Raw genomic sequence first — 21,356 nt, 5'->3', positions numbered from 1 at the left:
AATCCAATGCGAAAGGATGTTGTGGTCAGATCTGAGCATGAGCGAGGAGGATGCAGATACACAAAACTTACAGAAGGACCCACCATGGGCTGCTCTGTTTGGAAGAAAATCTGCGCTTATAAACAGCATAAATACATGAAAGACATTTGGACAGACGTACAGACACTAAAGCATCATTATCCCGAAACGCTGGACAAAATCAGGCGGTATGTTTCCTGCAGTCTGACATTTCAGTCTCGTTGTTGCTGATGGACAAACACACATAAGCACACATGAAAACACATTGTCACAGTGGACAGATGGCATGATTTGACAGAGATTAGAACAGGCTTGTTTGTTTGGTCTTTTTGTTATAGCTCTGTGTTTTCATTGCTTATTTGAAACATATTACACTGCCAAATGTGAAACTGTCTGGCAAGCAGCAAGGAGTAGAGAAGAAGCAACAAAGATGTTTCTGTCTGCTCACTCTGCTTTCACACTTGTCTCCTTCAGAGTTTCAGGTTACTCTGCCTGCTGGCATGTTCAGCTTTGCTGTGACTCATTGTACCTTCTCAATATGTACATTTGTTCTTGTTGGAACGGTTAAAAACATAGGAAATTTGTACTTGTAATTTGTGCCACATGCACAGTAGCAGCTTTCTGTCAAACTGGTCAGATATTTAATTTTTTCTTCTGGGTCATCTAAGTTATAAAGCAGTTGTTCAGTGCAAAGCTGCTGGATTGTTTTAGCTCACGTTTACGCTGCACAGACCTAGATGTCTGAAAATCTTTGTTGGTGAGCAGGTAGGCCGTTGATGTCTATGTAAATGTGACACACAAAGCTCTGTAATCCCTCAAACAAGGTAAAGCAGAGGCACACGCCTGAGGCGTAGTGTCTGTTCACTTCACTGCTCCAGCGCTGGACGGGAATTCTCACTTCTCTTTTTAAACTGCTGTTTTCCCTCTGCCGTTTGCACCGTGAATATTTTTCCTTCTGGTTCTGCTGCTTTTTTAACCTTTGCAATGTTTTGAAAGGGTCAGATCATTTTGCAATTAAGCACCACTCTGTGCCTTCTCGCTGCAGATCCCAGTGAGACCGTGGCACTTCCCTGCGTGCATGAGTGTAAGGGTGTGAGTGTGAGTGTGTGAGAGCAAGTGAGCGCCAGCGCTCCCACATGGCCTCCATGCAGGACGGGCTGAACTTCACGGCTCCTCCCTACGGCAAGGTCCTGCTGCTGGGTGCTATCGCTGCTGCCTCAGCCTTTGTTGTTACGATCCTCATCGTGGTGCTCTGCGTGGGCTGCCAGAGGTAAGAGCAGACACTGTGCACGCACGTACACACACACACACACACACACACACACACACACACACACACACACACACACACACACACACACACACACACACACGCACAGATACACAGATACACACATGTAAAGACCCAGGATGCTCATTTGCATTTGCAGGGCACTGGGTGCATTCACACACGCCAGTGGTGAAAGAAGTACTCAGAACCCCTACTGAAGTAAAAGTACCAATACATTAATGTAAAAATACTCCACTATAAGTAAAAGTACTTTAATCTTACTTGAGTAAGAACTGTATTTGAGTAAATGTCCTTAGTTACTCTCCACCACAGATGCAGATGTACTCTTACCGTCTCTCTCTCACATGTGCACAGTCATAAGATGACTCAGCCACACATGGACAATGACTCAGACGCAAACTCTGCAGACACACACACAGACATGCATCAGTGTAGTAAGTGTCAATCTGTATGACAGAGCAGTTGTGTTTACCACAGGAAGGGGAAGACACACAATGTCCCCGGCGAAGGAGGAAAACACCGTCTTATGGACATGGTAGGTATCAGGCAACACACTCCTCAACACATTCCACCAGGAAACAGTATCATTCAGAGGACACGTCTTCGGTCTTAATTAGTGTTTAACTGGCTTTGTGTTTGTTTGTCTGCGTGTGTGTGTGTGTGTTGTCAGGGTATACTCAGGCAGTCGAAGCTGCGGTCCATCAGTAAATCAGACACCGAGATGAACAAGATGAACTGCAATGGCAAAAGTGAGTGAATCTGTCACATACAAATCCTCACCTGTGTTCTCTGTGTACCTGGATATTATGAAGTGAGAACCTTGTGTCTCTTAAACATCAGCTTCTCTGGAACTAAATAGCCTGGCCTTGTTTTAGCTGCATGACAAAGCAATTTTGGCATCACAGAAGGAGATATTTGGGGAATTTTCTGAGCCGCGAGGGTTAAAAATCTTCCTCAGCCACATGAGGAGCATGTCCTTTTTTCAGCTTATTTGGAAGCATGAAAATCAGGAACAGTGGAGATACAAGATTTCCACTCAACGGCAACAATATCGTCCATGAAATGGGCGAAAAAATGGAAAATCAATTTGAATTTTTTTGCAGCACATCAATGGCACAACAATTAAACGCATAAATGGAACAATTATCCACAAATAAATGTAACTAGCGTGTTCTGATTTAGCGTCATCCTCATTAATTAAAACCAGAGTCCACAAAAACAGCATTACAAAACCCTGATGATGCTAAATAAGTGCCAGTACGCACATTTTCTCCACATTATCAGACACTCATCTGACCCTAAATTCACATAAAAACCTCTCTGTAATAAAGTTCTAGCCCATTTTAGAGGAGAAATTCACCCTAAAGCAGGATTCACATTACATTCACAGCTCAGCCTTACTCCACTGGACGGTTCAGTGTCAATTTCTGAGCACGCGTCTCTCTTAAAGACAGAAATCACAGAGCCAAGACATATCCTGGAGCTCCATCAATGACAGGCAACAGGGAACTGCGTTTGTGGGCACTGTGACAGTAGCCTGAGAGGGTTTGAAGAAATATAAGCATATGTCCTGCTTCATACTTGTCCTGCTTCCACTGCGGTGGAATGAGGCCAATTTGGATGCACATTCTCGACTCTCGACGTCAGTTCCCAGTTCACTGTCAGCTCCAGATTTTCTCTTGCCACTGAGAGAGTTATTCATGTTCACAAATGGTTGTGGAACTGTGCAGTCCAAGAGGAGCAGACAGATGTGAATTCTGCTTTACGGCGGCCATTGGCTGTTCGGGCCAGTAATAGCAGCCTGTATGTGCCTTGCAGAGGCATCAAAAAAGAAACGTCCAGCCAGCATGGACCTTCTGCTGCTGCCCAGCCGCCGGTCTAACTCTGACCTTCGTTCTCAAGGCAGGCAACTTCCCCAGATCCCTTCTGGGACTGGAGAGGACGGAGAGCACACTTACTCTGAAGTGGGCAGACGCTCCTCCACCACACGTACTGATGATGCCCTCTACGCCATGGTAGGCAGGGCCGGGCAGACGGACACTCCGGCCCCTCCGGCCGTTCCTGCCAACACCCCGGCGCCCCCAGACCCAGACGGCGATGTGGAAGGAGGGCTGCCTGAACCTGAGGCCCAGGTCATGTCTCCCCCTCATCCTCAGGAGACGGCCGAGTATGCCTGCGTCAGGAAGCTGAGGAAGGCTGACAAGGCACCCCAAAAGAGGGACAGCGGGACAGACATGGGGGAGCCGCCGGCGCCACCTCCACGGCACGCCCCACCGTCACATCCTGCCCCTCCTCCGCCACACCCTCATAGCACAAAGTTGCCCCGTAGAAACGTGGAGGCCTTTAACGTACCATCATTCCCAAAGGTTGGTAGAGTTCGATGTTTCATATACAGGGGAATTTATCTCTTGGATCTGTAAGGAAATAGTTAGACATAATAAATATGTTGAAGGGATTCTTGCAGCATTAGATGAGAAAAACATGTAATTGTGTTAGCAATAAATGTGTCTTGATTCCCAAATAAAAAAGGAAAAAAGGAATACATAAGGAAAACTGCACCTACTGTGGAAAACACAAGTCAATGAGAAAAAAGGTAACAGCTGCTTTTCCTTTGCAATAAGCCTTGACAGCAGCACCTTAGCGGTCGGCTTTTATTTGATGAAGGAATCGAGGAATGATGGCTGGACGGGGAGAGGAAGTTAACAGCTACGCTGGGTTGCTAGTGGTTCTCCAGAGGTCTGACTGGGGTAGTCGTAGAGCTCATACAAAGTAGAAGAAGACTGAGATGATGTCTTGTGCTCTGGTATCACCAGGACTGTTGATTTTTTTCCTTAAAAACACATAGTGTGAGAGTTTAGTTGACCCATCAGGTGTAAATGCTGATTGTTATGCTCAGGTTTCTCAGAACGTGTATCAAATTCTCTATTATTATCTCTGTGCCGTTTGTAGTCCAGGTACAGTGATCAGGATCTGGAGAGTACTTCTGTCAGATTTCCTGTTGATGCTGCAGAGGATCTGCACAGCTGTAATTGTGCCAATGTTGCAGTTTTCCTTACACTCGGCTACATCATGCACGGCGTTGTGATATGTTAGCACTTCTGTAGAAATTTCTTTGAAGTCATTGCACTGAGTCGTGTTTACTTGTCGAAGAGCTCTCGGTGACAGTGGGGTATTTCTGCTCTCAGCAGCGTCGCCTCCTCCATATGTTCGCCACGGAGCGCGGGGCAGACTGTCCGCTTTTACTGTGGATATAAAGCTCTGTGCTCCCCTCCAGGTGACAGTGGGAGACCATTTGCTGCCCTCTGTGAGGTCAGCAAGGTTGCGCTGTCTGCTGTGACCTGAGCTGAGTAACACGCACAGTTCACAGGCTTACATGTGTACGCAGTCTGCTCGCAGGGCTGTTCGCCACTGATTTCCCTGTGCGTGACGCAACATGTTGAAATTGAGTCATCCAGAGTAGAAGCACATGGTTCCTCATGTTACAAGCTCCACCTTCCAGGGAAATCTGTTCAGTACTGTATGAAGTCCATCCAGTCCTCTTCTAATCTCAGCTCTGTGCGACAACACGCCTGCATGTGTAAGGTGGTTCATTTGCTTCCTATGAGCCCTGTCAGGTCTGTTTTGAAAATGCAGCTTTTATAGTCACAAATGCTCATTTGTCAGTCTGGCGTCACGCGTGAACATGTGACCAGCTCTGCTCCCAGATGTAATTTGTTGTTCTGTTGACAGGAAGTGATGTTTATGGGCAATGGAGAGCAGTACATCTGGAAGCCTCCAGAGGATGATGACATGCTCATGCTGCAAAATAAAGCCCTGGGCCCACTGGGTGCTCACACAGTGGAGAATATACAACCGTCTACTGCTGCGGTGAGCGAGGACTCTTCAGCTTGTGCATCAACCTGTCTGTTGTTTAGTTACATTACTTTGTTGGAGCTCCATGTTCCCAGTGTCATCCTTGAAATTTACTATCAAGTAGTTTTAATACAGACAAAGCATTTTTCGCACCAGCAATATCTAATGAGTGACATTTTTGTGCAGTATTACCAGTGCATTCCAGTCACAGGGGTAAGCATCTGTTTTTGTGATAAATAATTATTTGCCGACGCTGAAGGTCGTTTTACAACTGTCCTGAAGGTATTTTGAGAATCCTCAAAGACTCTAAAAACATTTTGATGAAAAAATATTTTTTTCTACTACACAATAAAAAAAAAACCCACTTTATTCAGCTCATTCAGTTCCAACTCTATTTCTTAATTCAAAAATAGACGGAAGCTGAAAAAGGCTCGTTCTTGCTCAATTTGTGCAACATGAACCACATTGAAGTGCTTTATTATCATTTATTACTTGTCTATACTATATTCTAAAATTTGATATTGTTGTACAAAAATAATGGATTTATTGTATTTATTTACTGAGGGGAACAAACTGAGGCAAGATAAAACATTTCAAATATAAGTCGAAAATCTTCACTGGAATTTAAAATAATGGTTGTGGGTTTGAACAATGCTTAGATGCTTAAATATACATGTTTGTGGACTTGTTGAAAGGTTACAGGAATAACTCAGTGTTTTTGGGAAATCTGCTTATTTGCTGTTGTTACTGACAGTTGGATGAGAAGATCGACACCACTCTCATGTCTGTCCATTAAAATATAAAGCTACAGCCAGTCAGTGATTAGCTTAGCTTAGAATAACGACTGGAGACAGCGGGAAACAGTGAGTCTGGCTCTGTCCAAAGGTACTTACTCACAGCTGCTGAGCTACTTACTAGCAGCTCTTAAGCTCATTAATTAACACATTATATGTCCTTTGTTTAATCTGTACAAAAAGCTAATTGCAAAAACAAGAAACTCTGTTTTTACATAGGACTTAGGACTAATCCTTGACAGGGAGCAGTGACTTCCACAAGTCACAGACCACAACTTATTTTTACACTCTTGACTTACAATTTTTATGCTAAGTTAGGCTTAGAGCCTAGGCTTGAGAGTTGGGGCTCTCATCAAACTCTCAGCTAGAACGTTAACAAGCTCATTTCCCTTTTATAGTCTGCAATCTCAGTACTGTGTTGTTTCATTGCAGGTGGCTGAGATGTACTCAAAGGTGTGTAAACCAGGAAAGAAGAAGAGAGCTGTGCCGGGGTCTCCCCCAGCCAATCCTGGCTTCCGGACCTTGGGTCGCGGTGACCGGGACCGAGACCGGGACGGGGGGTTTAGTGTAGTGGTCAAACCCCAGACCTGGGCTCCTCAGGAGGGCAAAGCAGTTGGAGGGCCCCTTGACGACCACTGCTATGAGTCCATCGGGACAGAGGAGTGCGATCCAGCCTATGAGAACATGGAAGGCGGAGGCGGCTGGAAGCGAGAGAGGCCCCCCAACACGTGTGCCACCCTGAGGCCGAGGAGGAAGAAGGCCCAGCAGCCCTTGCAGCAGCAGCAGCCCCCTCCACCGCCGCCAACGCAGCAGACCCCTAAGTTACAGCACCTGCCTGCCAAAGCCCTGCTGCTGCCGGGGGAGAACCTGTACGAGAGCATCGGCGACCTGAAGCAGGGCTCCGCCACCTCCAGCACCACCACCATTTTCACTTTCAATGACGGCATGGAGATGTATGTAACAGGGCTCTGAGGCGGCAGCTGCACTGTGACCCCCTATCCTTCCAACACAAGGAGCTGAGCTAACACCACAAGGAGTGACGGCTGAGCCCCTGTCATGCTCACCCACACATACTGTTTACATTCAAGTCATAACATCATGCCTTTCACAGGCTCCAGAGGCCTTGGGGCAATAATGTTGATCTGTTATGACCTGGGCTGAATATAAAGTCCGATCTATAAACCTTATAAGGAATCCAAAGGTAGTGAATAATAAATGAGCACAAGACCATTGCAGAGCAATCTGTTGGTAACGGTAGCACTTCTATTTTACTGATACATATGTGCAAAGCACAATAAAGTAAAAAGCCTAAATTCTTCCTCGATTCTAGCGGGTAAAAATAGTTATTTATCTGGTCCTAGCAGGACTCGTATTTGGGGAACAGGCACAGCATTGTGTGAAATCTTTTGGTAGCACTTAAGTCTGTCTTGAACAGGCCTTCCCTGTAGTTGGTCAAGATGTGAATTCAGGATGGAATTTAAATGATATAAAGGAATGAATTACTAATCAAAATACTTGAAAGCTCAGGGACCAAGAGAAACAATTATGAGAGTATTATAACAAAAATTGCACACATTTTGCATTCCTCCTTAAGGCTTCAACTAATTTAGACCATTTTCATAATAAAAAAAACAAAAAAGCAACCAGATACTTCCCTCTGTCATGTTTTGTTTCATCCTACATGGACTGAACACTGTCTCCACTGCCGTCTGTAAATGAAGTGTTTTACTTTGTTGATCCTGTTTCTGCACTTTGCCTGCTACAAGTTGCATGCTAAAAAAGTGGAAAAAAAAAAAAAACATACAAAAAATCAAGCACTGTCATGTGGTACCTCTATATGAATGTTTTTTCTTTTCTATTGTTGTTGGTTGTTTATTTATTTATTTATTTTAGTGTGTTGCTTTATTTCTCTGTAGAGCACAAAGCCAGTTAGATGAAGGGTGTCTTTGGCTCAGTGGGACTTTGTGCAGCAGAGAGGAGTGTTAATTTTCTCTCCTCCTGCGTCTGCAACACACACACAGTACAGATGAAACAAGACTAAGGAGAACTGCTCGAGTCCTAAATGTGGAGACAGTCCACTCAACCTCCTCCTCCTCCTCCCCCCTCCCGCTCACCCTAACCCTCCCCTCTGCTCAGTCCTCACTCATATCTGTGGACCGTTCATCTTCATAGTCCCTGCCTTGTGGTCATATGAATCTGCTTGGGTTTAATCATAGTGCAGCTTGGAAAGCTACAATAGAACTGATGTGTATTAGCAAATGTCATGTCTCGCCATCACTCCATCGATGAACACTCTCTCCTCTCTGTTATCAGTGTTGAAAATATTGCAGAAATGACAAAAATGTGAAGCAAAGGGTTCGCTCGGTGGCGCCGGGAGGATAACACACACTAAATTACATCCAAATCCTGGACAATATAACAATGAGTTCATTTGACCAAATATCCCCAGCAAACAATGTGATTATACTGTATGTTGATGCAACGTGTATGTACATTACAAAAGAATAATAAATATATCATCAGTGTCAAGAAATCTATCTTTTTCTATTATGTTTAATTGTGTTTTGGAATGACTTATCTTGTGACACAAACTGCAAAACAGCTGCAATGTAAATTTCAGTGTATTCTGTTTGTTGTTTTTGAAGCCATGAAGCTACGGTGTGTTTTTGGAAAAACCCAGCTAAGTTAAATGTGGCAGCTAATGTTGTGTGTTTGCTATTCAGACTACAGGGTCTTGTACTCAAAAAGCGTGTAATTAAGTGCTAAGTGCAAAAGATTGTAATGTTTTATATCAAGATTACTATTCATGAAATGTCAGTCAAGTTTATACTTTTGTAATAAAGTGGCACTTTAAAAAAATATGTTTTATCTCATAGTCTTGGTTATTAAAATGGAAAGAAAGCAGAATTTGCTGAGTGACGCTGATGACAAACTTCTTCTGAGCCTGAAAGTTCACTTTGCCATCTACTACAGAAGGATCAAAGACTCTTTCTGTAATTTAAACCTTTTCTTCTGATCTCAAAAGCTGCCTGTAGATTTCCGTCTCAGTCCTATCAAAGGAAAGAAAAATCTTAACATACCTACGTACTAATATTCCTAGGGTCAAAGTAAAAAAAATTCTTGAAAGTGCGTCATTTTAATATATTTTCATAGATTATTTTATATCTGAGGCTGCTTCTTTTGTGTACAACCTTACAACCTCATTTCACATGGAGTCTGAGTGTGTACGTGCATGTGTGTGTGTGTGTTGTCTGAGTAGCCTTCCCATGTTTTTTTTATCTGTGTGAATGTGTGTGTGCACGTACACACATGCCAGAGTAGCGGGGTCTGCGTCTGAGTAGCTGTGGAGGGTTTGGGGCGGGGGGGGGGGAGAGAAAAAAAAAAAAATAGGTCACCCCTTAAAACAAAAAGCTTGCAGTCAACATCGCAACCGTCTGCTGAATTTTCATTGGCGGGCTTGTCTCCATGGTAACAGGTTAACCTTGAGGCAGTAGTCACATGGGCCAGCGAGTCTTCTGCTGTCTTGGAGAATACAGCGTGCGTCGTATGACATCCGTGATCACAGTGTCACCCGCTCGGAGAGGAGCTATCGTACAAAAAAAACAACAAAAAAAACCACACACACAGCCCAAAACAAATGTGTAGGAGCAGGAGATATTGTAGGTGTGTGTGAAGATGATACAACATTCACGGATAATGTGATGTGTTAATCTCACTGTGTGGAGAATGAATGACTGATAAATGCATGAATGAGACTGTCAGATTCATTGAAGGTAAACAACAGTGAGAGGAAGACACAGGATCGGAGAGACAGAGGAGATAATACCAAACATAAGGTCACAAACCAACTGGGGAATCGTATCATTAGCAACCACTGTCTCATAAAAGAGATCACAAGGCGTGTGTGGTGTAAACAGTGTGAACACAAGAGGGAGGGAAAACTGGGAGGCTCGAGGTTTTTACTGCTCAGTTCGTTACCCTGAAATGACACAGTTATCATCATCTTTACACGTTTATAACAAAGCATTACCACACTGCATTCTGCACCAGATCATTCGGTAAAATCATGAACCACGAGGATATTTCAGCTTTCTACAAAATTCCCATTCAAGACACATATTTTAACTTGTGCAATGGAGGCGATCCAGGTGAGTCTGTATGCATTCTTCTGTACTGTAAAGGGACACAGATTTCTCAAAGGGACACACTATAAATCACACTGAGAGAAGCTAAATGTGAGCTATACTGACCCCTTCAGGCTTTAAAGTGCATCAAAGAGGGAGCCAAGTGGCCTAGGTCTGAACCCTGAGAGTCCGAGGAGCATGGAAAATGTTCAGGAGTGAGCATGTGCCTGTCCGTGACCTCGCACTGATGATCACACCTTGATGATCAGTCCAGAGCGGATGTCATTATCCAGCAGAAGCAGAAAGAGGCAGTGAGAAATGAAAACTAAATGTGAATTTAATCTCTACGATGGCTGTTCATACCCTGAATTTAAGATTTACAATACACTCACTGAGCTTTTTCACCTGTTGTGAATGTGTGTAAAACCTGTAAGATTTATTTTATAGATGTTTAATATAAAATTTCTGACAACTACTCTACTTTAGATGTGAGTTATTCTCATTACATAAAAAAAAAAAAAAAAAATCTTCTGAGCAGCGTAAAGTATGGATGAATTTTTATAACAGCATATTCATAGGCAGGTTGCACCAGTTCTTCAGACATGCATCAACATTACATTTGAGTCACACAGTTATAATATATTTATTTAATAAATATATTTTAATTATTTTGTTTTTTAAGTGAAATGTCTCGACAGCCACAAAGTTTTGTGCAGACGCCCTGAAGATGAATCTTTTAGCGTGGCTGTGGATTCTTGGTGTTGAAGTTATGGTTAAGCTTGTGATGCTACAGTGACTCCCTGTTTACAGTGTTGACTGGAAACGACTGGACAATGTTACAGATATTTGCTAGAGATCGATTTACTAGAATGAACCTAGTTAGAACTAAGAACTGGATTTACAAACAACTGGTGCAACCAAGTCCTGGATAAAATAATTTACTTTATAATAATATTGTTGTTGCATTATTATACCTCAAAGGTAATGGCACTGTTCCACCTCTGTGACCCTCTGAGTATGAAAATATTAATGATGAACTCTCAGCTGCAACTGGAGCAAAATACTCCTCATGCATACAACATGACCGAGACTCATCTCCTGTATAAGAGTAGAAAATGTCATCTACAGTACACAAAAAGTGAATATAACAGTGTTTTTTGCTGGTCTATGGCCAAAGAGGATGCACAATAACAGAAGTTTTCAAGTAGTAGTATTAGTATTATTTCTTTCAAGGAGGCTCACAGATGTTTGTGTCAGTGCGACGGCTGCTCCTGGTCCTCCTCATCACTCCAGCTGTCGGAGCCGTCTGTCCCAAAGTACCGGTCCCCAAAGTCCCCTGAAAACACACAGCAGTGGACTCAGAGCTAGGGTGTATGAGTGGGTCAGAGGCTGAAGAAAATAATAAAAACACAACTGTAAACACATTAAAACTCCTGGCTGCAAAACTTGGACGTGACTGTTATCTAAAATTATGACTTTTGCAATTGATTCACAAACAGAACAATGAATCGGTGTAACACACTACATTGAATATTCATCTTAATGTTTGCCAGTAAGATTTAATTATGAAATTTTATGTAATTATTTATGTTAATAGAGAGGAGAATGGTCTGTCTAATATGTGTATTGTGCAGTTTAGTTACAGCAGTGATCGAGAGGAGTGCGTGACACAAGCATAAAATTAGAATCTGCTGGAACATGAAATGAAATCTGTCAGCTTGAAACACAGATGTTTATTATCTTTAATCTGCTGCAAAGACCGTGGACATTTTTATTTCCAGCATAAAACTAAAATCATGCACCCAAAACCATGCACGCTGAGGACACTGTTAGTACATCATCACTCATTCAAATTAAAGAAGATCTTCAAAGGCTGAGAGACTCAAAACAGGCAAAATTCTACTTTGAGCAAAATGTGTGACACATGCTTTCTGATTTTGCAGAAAACTTATAAAAAGATGAGTATGTGCATGTATTGGCTTACCGATACCAGGAATTACATGTAAATTATCATCCAGACTCTTGTCCACAGCCGTGGTGATGATTTTAACTTTCGGAAAGGCGTAGGCCACAGAGTGGACCCCGAGCTCTGCCATCAACAGCGACACCAACACTATCTTATCCTCTTGCACTTCGTGATCCTGCTCAGCCACACACATACACACACACACACACACACACACACACACACACACACACACACACATCACAGCAACATCTGTCAATACCTGCTTCATCATTGTCAGGAGGATAATTAGTGAGTGGGAAACAAAAGGGAAGAAAATATTTGACATTTGTCTTTGTGGAAGAGGTGCTAATCAAACCTCACCAGGACAGAAAATAAAACATGTGACTGGCGAAGAGGAGAGGGGTGCTATTGTTGTCTTACTGAAGAATAATGATGTTAATCTCCACCCACCAATAGGACTCGTACGGCCATCATGGCAGCGGCGCCGGTGGAGACTGTGCTGTCCATTAGAATGACATGATCTTCACTGATGTCTTTGGGCAGACGCAGGTAATGCAGCTGGCGAGGCCAGAGAGGAGGAGACAGGTTACCATGGTTACAAAAGCAGGAAGGGTAGTTACCACGGAGACACACATCATGTGGAAGAATAAAAAAAAAAGAAAAAAAAAAACAACAAGAAAACAACCAAAACACTTTCACCCTTTTGTCTGATGTGATTTTTGAGACACTATGCAACAGTGTGTAAAGTGCCAGAAAAAGAGTAACACACACACACGCATCTTGAACACAATCATGGTTCGGACATTTGGTACTAAATGACCCATTTTATCTACCTCTGGTTCGCCTGAGTCGAGGTTGGTCTGGATGAGGATCTTGCCGATGCGGACGTCCTTGCACACGGCCCTGAGGGCGGGCTCCATGGTCTCTCCTGCCCGCAGGATCGACACACCGGTGATCTGCGGAGACGAGGCAGCAGAGCGAGTGTGACGACTGAAACCCGGAGGACACACTCGACTGGAAGTTAACAAGACCTTGTAAAACAGGAACATCGCTCACCCCTCTGCCGTTGTAACTACGGCCCTCATACTCATGGCCCTGTGGGGTCTGAACTACACACGGCTGTTAGAGGATACACAAGAAAAGAGTTTTTTAAGAGATTATCATCTCACACCCATAGATGTGGGTGAATGTGTGAGACATATCTACTGTATTACTGCAACAAAATTCACCTAAAAAAATGGCAGTTTGCCTGATACTTTCCAGGCAGCCACTGGTTTTCGTAGATGTCAACGTGGTATGAAAATCAACTTGCAGAGACTTGAACTTTGCTTGAGACAACACAGGCAATCCATCACACTGAGTTCAGTTGGCTTTATGTTTTTGTTGGGCATATTGTTGGTACATTCAAGCTGTGACAACTGACATTTAAGAGCTGGCTGTTTAAAAACCTTTATTTTTAGAAACACTTAAGAGAAACAATAAGCATGGCTGCAGGGAAAACAATAGCTTAAAGATGTTGTGAGGTTGTTTGCCAGTTGACTTTGGAGTTGGGGATCTGCAGTTTTCCCACTAGCGCTTGAATCTACCAATAATTACATTTTAAAGACAGTGTGATTATCATAAACATTTCAAGCAAAGTTCATGGCTCTGTAAGCTCATTTTAAAAGTTACAGAAGCAACATTATCATCCATTTGTTTAGTTCTGTCTTTGGTCTCAGGAAACTTCTTTCCTGAGACCAAACTTCTTTAGCAGCTAAATGCTCCATTTTATTCACCAGCTAGCTGCTAATTTTGTCCGCCTGCTGTTTGGTGCTGAGCAGGTAGTGTACAAAACAAACCAACCAACCAAAACAATGACCTGAATGAAGGTACAAAACTCTGTAGAGCCTAGACTAGAGAGTCTGTGGGTTCGTCACAGCAAGTAAATCATTTCACATAAGGAGTCTTTTGATCATTTTTTGAAAAAGATTATAGCTGCTTTAATGTTAACTTCATAATTGAAGTACCTGAGAGGGTAGAAACGTGAGTGCGTGTTCTATGAGAAGCCGCATTAATCTCTTCGAGTAGAAGATGAACTCATCTCGAGTGGTTTCTTTGTTCCTGCGGTAGAGAAAAAGTAAAACGCTTTAAAACTCATATTGTATGCGCTGCTGCAAGGACGCAAAGCTGTACACGAGCACAGGTCAGTACCTGATGATGGTGTGCAGGCCTCTGACCTGCGGCGTACTCTCCAACACACTGAGCGTCTGGGGCAGTGGCTGATTCTGCTGAGCGGAGGCCAGGAGGGCCCTGAGACCAAGGAGAGGTTGTTCAGATCAAAAGGTTTTACTCTGTTATTGTGCGCTACACTGTCAGAGAAACGAAGCAGCCGGACTTTAAGACGGCAAAGAGTTATCATTAAAACCAAGTCACTAAACGCAGACAGACAGACCAGAGAGAGCGTGAGGGTTCAGAGCGTACGAAGCACTGACACAAAATCTCAACAGAGGTAACAACAAGTGAACCAAAGTCACAGAAGGCAAAGTCCAAATATGTATCAGCGTACCTGACACTGAGCTCACGCTGCATAAAGAGAGGGTAAGAGAAAGACAGTGAAATAAGGTTAAAAAAAAAATGCAGGTAGCCAGAGGAAAAAAAGGATAAGGCTGGTGATATTCTATATTTTTGTTGTTATTAATAATGAAAATAAGAAGCCTTCCTGTCCCTCTTACTGTTTTCTGACTTTTCCAACCTGTCTGTTAATTGTTTAAGATGTAAATCTTTAAAAACAGGCAACAAATGTATAGTTTCATTTAAAAAAAAAAAGAAGGGATAAATAAAACTGCAATCGTCACTCAAACAGCAGGAAACGGTGCATTTGTTGGGGGCAATTTTCAGCTGTGGATCTGGTGCACAAGAGACTATTTACAGCAACAGAATGTGGATCAAGAGTGAAATGAAATATTTGCAGGTGGGTTCTCACAACAAAGAAGGGGGAATGATAAGTGCCTTGCTTAAATATTTATCTACCATCCAACATGTTAAAGTGAGAACTTCAAAAGGCATTTTTGACAACCTGAGAAGGACGAGTGCTCTGCCTTAGATGGTGCTGATGGTGTTGGACCATAATCTGTGACCCACAGATGCCGTGCAACGGCGATTTTGCCCTCAGGTAACGCCATGTGTGTCGTACATACAGAAAAATCTGTATTCTCTTTAATTTGCATTTGATGAAAGATAAAGTAGAATAAATATTATTTCCATTATGTTGCTTTTACTCAGGCATCTATGGTTTCTGCAGCTGCAGCACGATCCCTCAGCGAGGAGCAAAAGCCATTTTTCCATTTTCCTTTGGCCATTTTCCAGCAAAAGGAAAAAAAAGAGTCAGGGAATGAACTGGTTAATGAATGTCACGGAGCAGTGACAAATTATATGGGGTGAAAGCCCTTCACCCTTTCATCACAGCAGAATCTCTGTGATTTAGGCTTGTACAACATGAAATAAAAAGAGAACATATTGTTTTTTTCACTTAGATATCGGCAGCCCCAGATGAACAAACAACCTAACCTTTCAAATCCCTTATCAAGTCTATGATAAGGGATTTGAAAGGATTTTGATTCAGCAGGGATTCAGAACCGGATTCAGATTTGATCAAATGCTATTGAATCCCTTCTCTGGTATTGTCTCTTTAATATAAATACATCAAATAAGTTTTGGCTGCACAGGGAATACTTGTTAGTGGGATCAATTCATTGCTGCTTTTGGACTTTTTATGAGGTTTTTGACAATATGACAAATATAGAATATCACCTGACTTTGTTTCCTGTAACACAGGAGTATTGTATTACAATAAAACTTTGAAACCAGGTCAGAGGTGAAGCTTTGATTTTAGTTTGAAGCAGGTTATTCTACGACACAGCTGAGAGTTCCTCTTTCTGTCTGCATGTTGTAGCTTTTGGACACATGGTGGCGCCACCCTCTACTGCACAGTCAGTGTTTTGGCCACTCACCTCCTCCAGCTGGCTGTGAACATGCTGGACTATAAGATCGATGGCCACCATATTTCCCCCACCTTGGAGAGGAAAAAACAATAAAAGAGACAGTTGGAGATGTTGCTGGTTTGTTCTTTGCAGGAAAGCGATAAAAAGTCCGGCTTTCTCACCTCTTGGCACGACAATATCCGCCAGCCTCATGGTTGGCTCTATGTACTGCTCAAAGGCTGGCTTCACAAACTTGTTGTATTGCTTAATGACGCCTTCAATGTCCCGTCCACGCTCTGTGATGTCCCTGCGGAGCCGGCGGACCAGCCGAATGTCTGAGTCTGTGTCCACAAAGATTTTCATATCCAGGAGCTGCAGGTGGGGAGAGCAAACACCCCTGAACGGTTCAGTAATATTCCCTTCAACGAGGCAGCTGCTCAAACAATACCTGCTGATGATTACTTTACTTCACTCAGGAATTCTTCAAAAAGAAAAGAAAAAGAGAACATATTGCTTTACCTGGAGAAGCTCTTTGTCCGCAAAAGACATAATTCCTTCAAATATGATTACGCTGGCACCATACACGTTTTTCTGCATAAGGAGGAGGAAAAAGCTGAGAGTCTTCAAAGCATAAACCTGCTTCATGAACAGTCAGTTTAGCTTTTATAAGATTAAAGCTGCAGAATGTCACTTTGAGAAACATGTTTACTGCAGCTGTTTCATTCTGCTGTTCTACTTTCTGTACAGGACGTGCGGGATAAAACACAGCTCACCCAGTCTTTCTGTCGTCTGTGCGTGGTGAAATCGTACACGGGGATCTTCACGCTCTTGCCTTGCTTCAGCTTTCTGAGGGTGGCAACCAGTAGCTCAAAGTCAAATGCCCCGGGATGATCGAAGTTGTAGTCGTTGCTTGCGGCCAGGGCCTGCTCCTCGGGGGATAAAACCTGTAAAACACAGCAGATTAATGTTCAGATTCACTCCCCATATCTGTCTGTAGGTATGTACTGTAGTAAATATATTATTGGTATCCTGTATACACAAAATATTCACACTGTAATTTTCTGGCTGTAATCTAAAGCATTAAATCAACTGGTTATTAACTCAAACCTGTGACAGGAGTACAATGACTGCTTTGAGGTGCTGTGATGAATTCTAATCATGCTTTTCAGATTAACAAAAACCCAAAGATGATCATTTATTCCTACAATGAGTCCACAGATAATTGGTAAGAACCAAATGAAATAAGGCAGAAAGGGACTAAAATGCATGACTCCCTCACCTTGTAGAAAGAATCCATAGACAACAGCACAACCCACGGCACATCCAGAGCCTCGATGATCTTATTGGCCACGGTGGTCTTCCCTGAGGCGCTGCCCCCACACAACCCTGCAGATCCACACATAGCCACACATTTCAAAGGCCCATTATGTGTGTTTTTCAGAGTGTGTCTAATGTTGTCTGGCGGTATGCGTGTGTGATTGCAGTGAAGTGTTTGTGGGTATAATAAGACAGAATGCAACACGAGGACAGGTTCTGCTGCTCAGAGCCACAACTCGGCACGAAGGCAGTGAAAGAAGAAGAAAAGAGCGAAGGCATCATCAGCGAGCGTCCTACCGATGACAAAGGCCTCTTTTGACTGAGCTCCGTGCTCGTCATACCAGGGAGGTCGGCCAGCGGTGTAGATGGTGCGTGTGCCCGTGCGGAGCAGAGGAGGCTCGGTTTTACTCAGGGAGGTAGTGCTCTTCCTGCGAGGGGCCCCAGAGGGGGGCAGCAACCGGTCCAACGAGTCCTCCCCGCTCCCACTGCAAAATGGCAAACAGCAGGACAGGTTACAGCCTGAACATGCAGAGGAGTCTGACACCGGGCCTCACAGGCCACGCAGCACTACTTAGTATTTAACAACACAAAGTAACTATAAGATATAAGAATCACATAAGAATCAGAATACTTGTTGTATGCTGCAGGACAAGGTGTCTTCTATTATGTCTTCTAAGGGTGTTTTTTTTAATGCTTCCACTCCACTACATTCAGTATCTGCAGTCGTAGTTGCAAGTTAAACTTTTACATCCACAACTTTAGGTAACATGATGTATTTTAAAAAATTAAACCACCCTGCAGTATATAACACTTTTTAGTCAATTAATCAGTTAGTTGATTTAACATTTATCAAAAAACTCATCAGTGACTGTTTACGCAACTGATGAATCATTAATTTTTTTTTTTTTATGCCAAACATTTCAGCTTTCAGCTTCTTAAATGTGATGATTGGCTGTTTTTCCTTTTCTTAAATTACAGCAAACAGAATAATTTTGAGGTTTGTCAAACAAGTGTCACTTTGAGCTACTATAATGTGACTGCATTCCACAATATATTTTTATGTTCTCTAAAAGTATTGGTAGTTTTACTTAAGTAAACCACCTGGAAACATCTCATACCACTGCCTTCATTGTGTTAATGTGACTGTGTGATACTCTAACCTGCACATCACTACTCAGTTCACTGCCATTAAGATTAGCCTCTCACACCATGGGACATATAAAAGTCAGCTTAGCTTTTGCGTCACACTCTCTGAGGACACATTCAGGGACTCCCGCATTCCCACTGGCAATAATTAGAAATTAAATGAGTACCTCTGCTTGTTTCACAACACGATGTACAACTACATGTATGCACAGAAAACGAGACAAACCACAAATGGAAGCGAGGACTAATGAATGTTTTGCATTTTCAGCTGATGCAGTTTCAAGCACTTGTGCAGTAATGATACACGACAGGCAACCCTCTGAGACTAAGCACAATAAAACACACCAAAATCCCCGCAAACTAACCCCGATCCTGCACTTCCTCTGACCTCCCAACAACCCGTGTTTAGAGACTATTTATGGCTCACACACGTCCACGGTGTGTATGCGAGCTTTGTGAGGGGGACACTGGCATCCCGCCTGCGCTGTGAGAAAACAACAGCACGAGCACTCAGATCTTACCTGCGGTCAGACCTCAGGGACCAGCAGCCAGAGATCCTGGCTCCCGTGCAGTCCAGCAGACACATATCTGCCTCAGACGACAACCTGCTACCCTCCAGCTCGCCTGTCACCGCGGCAATCTGACCAAAACAACAGCCCTCAACGTAGTAACGCTGACCTAAGTTCTGAACGTGTGTAAATCACAGCTCTGAATCTGTGGAGGCTGAACAATCAAAACAAATCTGACTCGTCCTCATCTCTCCACGCTACTGTCCATGTGTCCTCCTTTCTCTCTGTCCATCTCTCTCTGTGTGTGTTTGTGTGGTACAGACACTAAGAGGATCATTGTAACCCTGACAGCAAAGAGCTGTTTGGTTGATATTAATAGACGCTCCTGTAAGCAGAAAGAGGACGGGACGGATGTCTTCTGCTGATCCTTCCTCTCAGTTCACTGATCTGATCCACAGAGAGTCACTCACAAAAACACCACAACACCACACAGACAACCACACTACCACAGAGGCCTCTGTTCATACTCTAGCAGGGAATACAGCTGGGGTCCATTAAAGTTTCCCAGAGGCCAAGATGAAGTCTTCAGTTGTATTGTCCTTTTTCTTGTTATTCCGTTTCAGCCTTGGTTTGTTTGAGCCGAGTGAAACTGCAGCTCTAAACACTAATGGCTGTTGTGCAATTCTTGTCTTCTAGTTAAGTCAATTTTATTTACATAGGCCTCAAATCACACACTTGCCTCACATGGCTTTACAATCTGTACAACACACAGCACCCTCTGTCCTTAGACTCTCACTTTGGATAAAGTCCCTAAAAAACCCTCAATATGGAAAAAAGGAAGAAACCTCAGCAAGAGAGGAGGAATCCTTCTTCCAGGACAGACATGCAACAGATGTCATATTCACAAAGAAAACAAGAATAACAACCGTAAAACTCAAATGTGGAGAAACAAAGAGAAGAAACAGCTCTGAGGTCTTTTACTTAAGCAAAAGTAAGTATTAGTAGTATTAGCAAAGTACTAGCAAAATTGTGGCACTTTTCACCGGTTTCTGACATTTTGCAGAGCAAACAATCGGTAATGAAAATAATCATGAGTTGCAGCTCTAGTTTAATCTCTAACAATGAATCACCTGTTTTACCTACAGCTGTGAAACAATTGTAATGGAAATACAATCTAGTGGAGTAGAAGGGCCTGAAATTGTAAACAACGCTAAAGTTCTGTTTACATGTTAATGCATCAATAATGATTAGATAATATAATAATTTAACACTGACAGGGGCCATTCAGCTACATAAAAAGTACTTTTATTTTGATACTTTAAATACATTTATTGCTAACGATATGTACATTTACCACAACATTTGGAATTTGGGACATCTTTATTGTGTTTTGACTTTTACTTAGGTAAATGGTCTGAATACCTCCTCCATCACTATACTTGCATGAATGTACTTCCACCACTGTCCAGACAGAATGGGAAATATTCCGTTTAACAGATGTTTAAAATTATTATTTTTTTAGGGTTTTTAATTTTATTTTTTAATCTCATCCCACAAATATATAAATATAATCTCCAGCAGAATATATAAAATTACACAGTTAGGTGGTAAAAATGTCCATGGTCTCTGAACACAACAATGAGAACTACAGACTGAAAACCGGAAACACCTGAAGGTTTATTATTATTGTGTATTTTAGGGATTTTTTGTGTGTTTTTTCATATGGGAGCCTGTGACGCACAACTGTGTCAACATGCCGCTCACCTACTTCTGAAGAGCTTCGTGTTTTTAGCGCATCTGGTGAATCTGCATCCACCACCCTCACACTGAATCACATGATTAATGAACACATACGAACAGAGAGGGATTTTAAATGAACAGAATTAACACGAGAGACCAAACATGTCAGATATCTTTGCTCTGTTTGGAGGTGGAGGAGAAGGGGGAGTCGGTGTGGTTAGCGTTACATTACAGGATCAGGACGCTGCTGCGGATTAAATAAAAAAAAAAATAAAATAAAAAAATCACGAGAATTATTTCGATACAGAGAATTCAAACATAATTAAAGGAAAATTCTCATAGAATCATGTACCTGTCCGAGCGGGATGACATTATTCTCCCGCACTCCGTTTCCATGGGGATCTTGCGACCTCGGAGCCGGCACCGGCTGGTTAAAGCCATGGATGGATTCCTTCTCATCCGTGCTGTGGGATTGTGGGTAATGTAGTTTATCATCACGTGCTTTCACACAGCTGCTCTCTCGTGGGAAATGCACACATTTCTGGCCTTTCAATTGGCATTTGCAAAAATAAAGGCAATGATATTTTTTTTATTTATTTGTTCTTTTTTTCCAGACATTAAAAAAAAGTTTCAGAGG

The 21,356-nt window shown here is 42.7% G+C and overlaps 2 protein-coding genes across 2 annotated transcripts; one reads left to right on the top strand and one right to left on the bottom strand.

Annotated features, from left to right (window-relative positions):
* Window positions 1–1,154: 1,154 nt before the first annotated feature.
* Window positions 1,155–6,927, top strand: si:dkey-70p6.1 (uncharacterized protein LOC570575 homolog). Its single transcript, XM_041064107.1, has 6 exons — window positions 1,155–1,288; window positions 1,787–1,844; window positions 1,980–2,013; window positions 3,128–3,675; window positions 5,039–5,176; window positions 6,388–6,927. The coding sequence occupies exons 1-6, from the start codon at window positions 1,155–1,157 to the stop codon at window positions 6,925–6,927; spliced, it is 1,452 nt and encodes a 483-aa protein (XP_040920041.1).
* Window positions 6,928–11,286: 4,359 nt separating this feature from the next.
* On the bottom strand, window positions 11,287–21,160 carry uckl1a (uridine-cytidine kinase 1-like 1a). Its single transcript, XM_041054746.1, has 15 exons — window positions 21,072–21,160; window positions 17,622–17,809; window positions 17,287–17,393; window positions 16,781–16,951; window positions 16,527–16,598; window positions 16,190–16,379; window positions 16,038–16,099; window positions 14,594–14,610; window positions 14,239–14,337; window positions 14,055–14,148; window positions 13,105–13,167; window positions 12,882–13,004; window positions 12,499–12,606; window positions 12,064–12,220; window positions 11,287–11,415 (listed from the first exon to the last, which is right to left on the bottom strand). Exons 1-15 carry the CDS (start codon window positions 21,158–21,160, stop codon window positions 11,333–11,335), a joined length of 1,623 nt encoding a protein of 540 aa, XP_040910680.1. The 3' UTR covers window positions 11,287–11,332.
* Window positions 21,161–21,356: the final 196 nt, after the last annotated feature.

Source organism: Toxotes jaculatrix, chromosome 2 (genome assembly GCF_017976425.1).
Source record: "Toxotes jaculatrix isolate fToxJac2 chromosome 2, fToxJac2.pri, whole genome shotgun sequence".
NCBI lineage: Eukaryota > Metazoa > Chordata > Actinopteri > Toxotidae > Toxotes > Toxotes jaculatrix.
Note: the sequence above shows the minus strand (reverse complement) of the source record. Positions and strands in the feature narration are given on the sequence as shown.

Coding starts and splice junctions, on each gene's coding strand:
- si:dkey-70p6.1 (XM_041064107.1), top strand. CDS start 1,155: ATGGCCTCCATGCAGGACGGGCTGAACTTCACGGCTCCTCCCTACGGC. Junction 1,289..1,786: donor CTCTGCGTGGGCTGCCAGAG/GTAAGAGCAGAC, acceptor TGTTTACCACAG/GAAGGGGAAGACACACAATG. Junction 5,177..6,387: donor TACAACCGTCTACTGCTGCG/GTGAGCGAGGAC, acceptor GTTTCATTGCAG/GTGGCTGAGATGTACTCAAA.
- uckl1a (XM_041054746.1), bottom strand. CDS start 21,160: ATGGCTTTAACCAGCCGGTGCCGGCTCCGAGGTCGCAAGATCCCCATG. Junction 13,168..14,054: donor TCACGTTTCTACCCTCTCAG/GTACTTCAATTA, acceptor ATCCTCTAACAG/CCGTGTGTAGTTCAGACCCC. Junction 13,005..13,104: donor GTAGTTACAACGGCAGAGGG/GTGAGCGATGTT, acceptor TCGTCTCCGCAG/ATCACCGGTGTGTCGATCCT.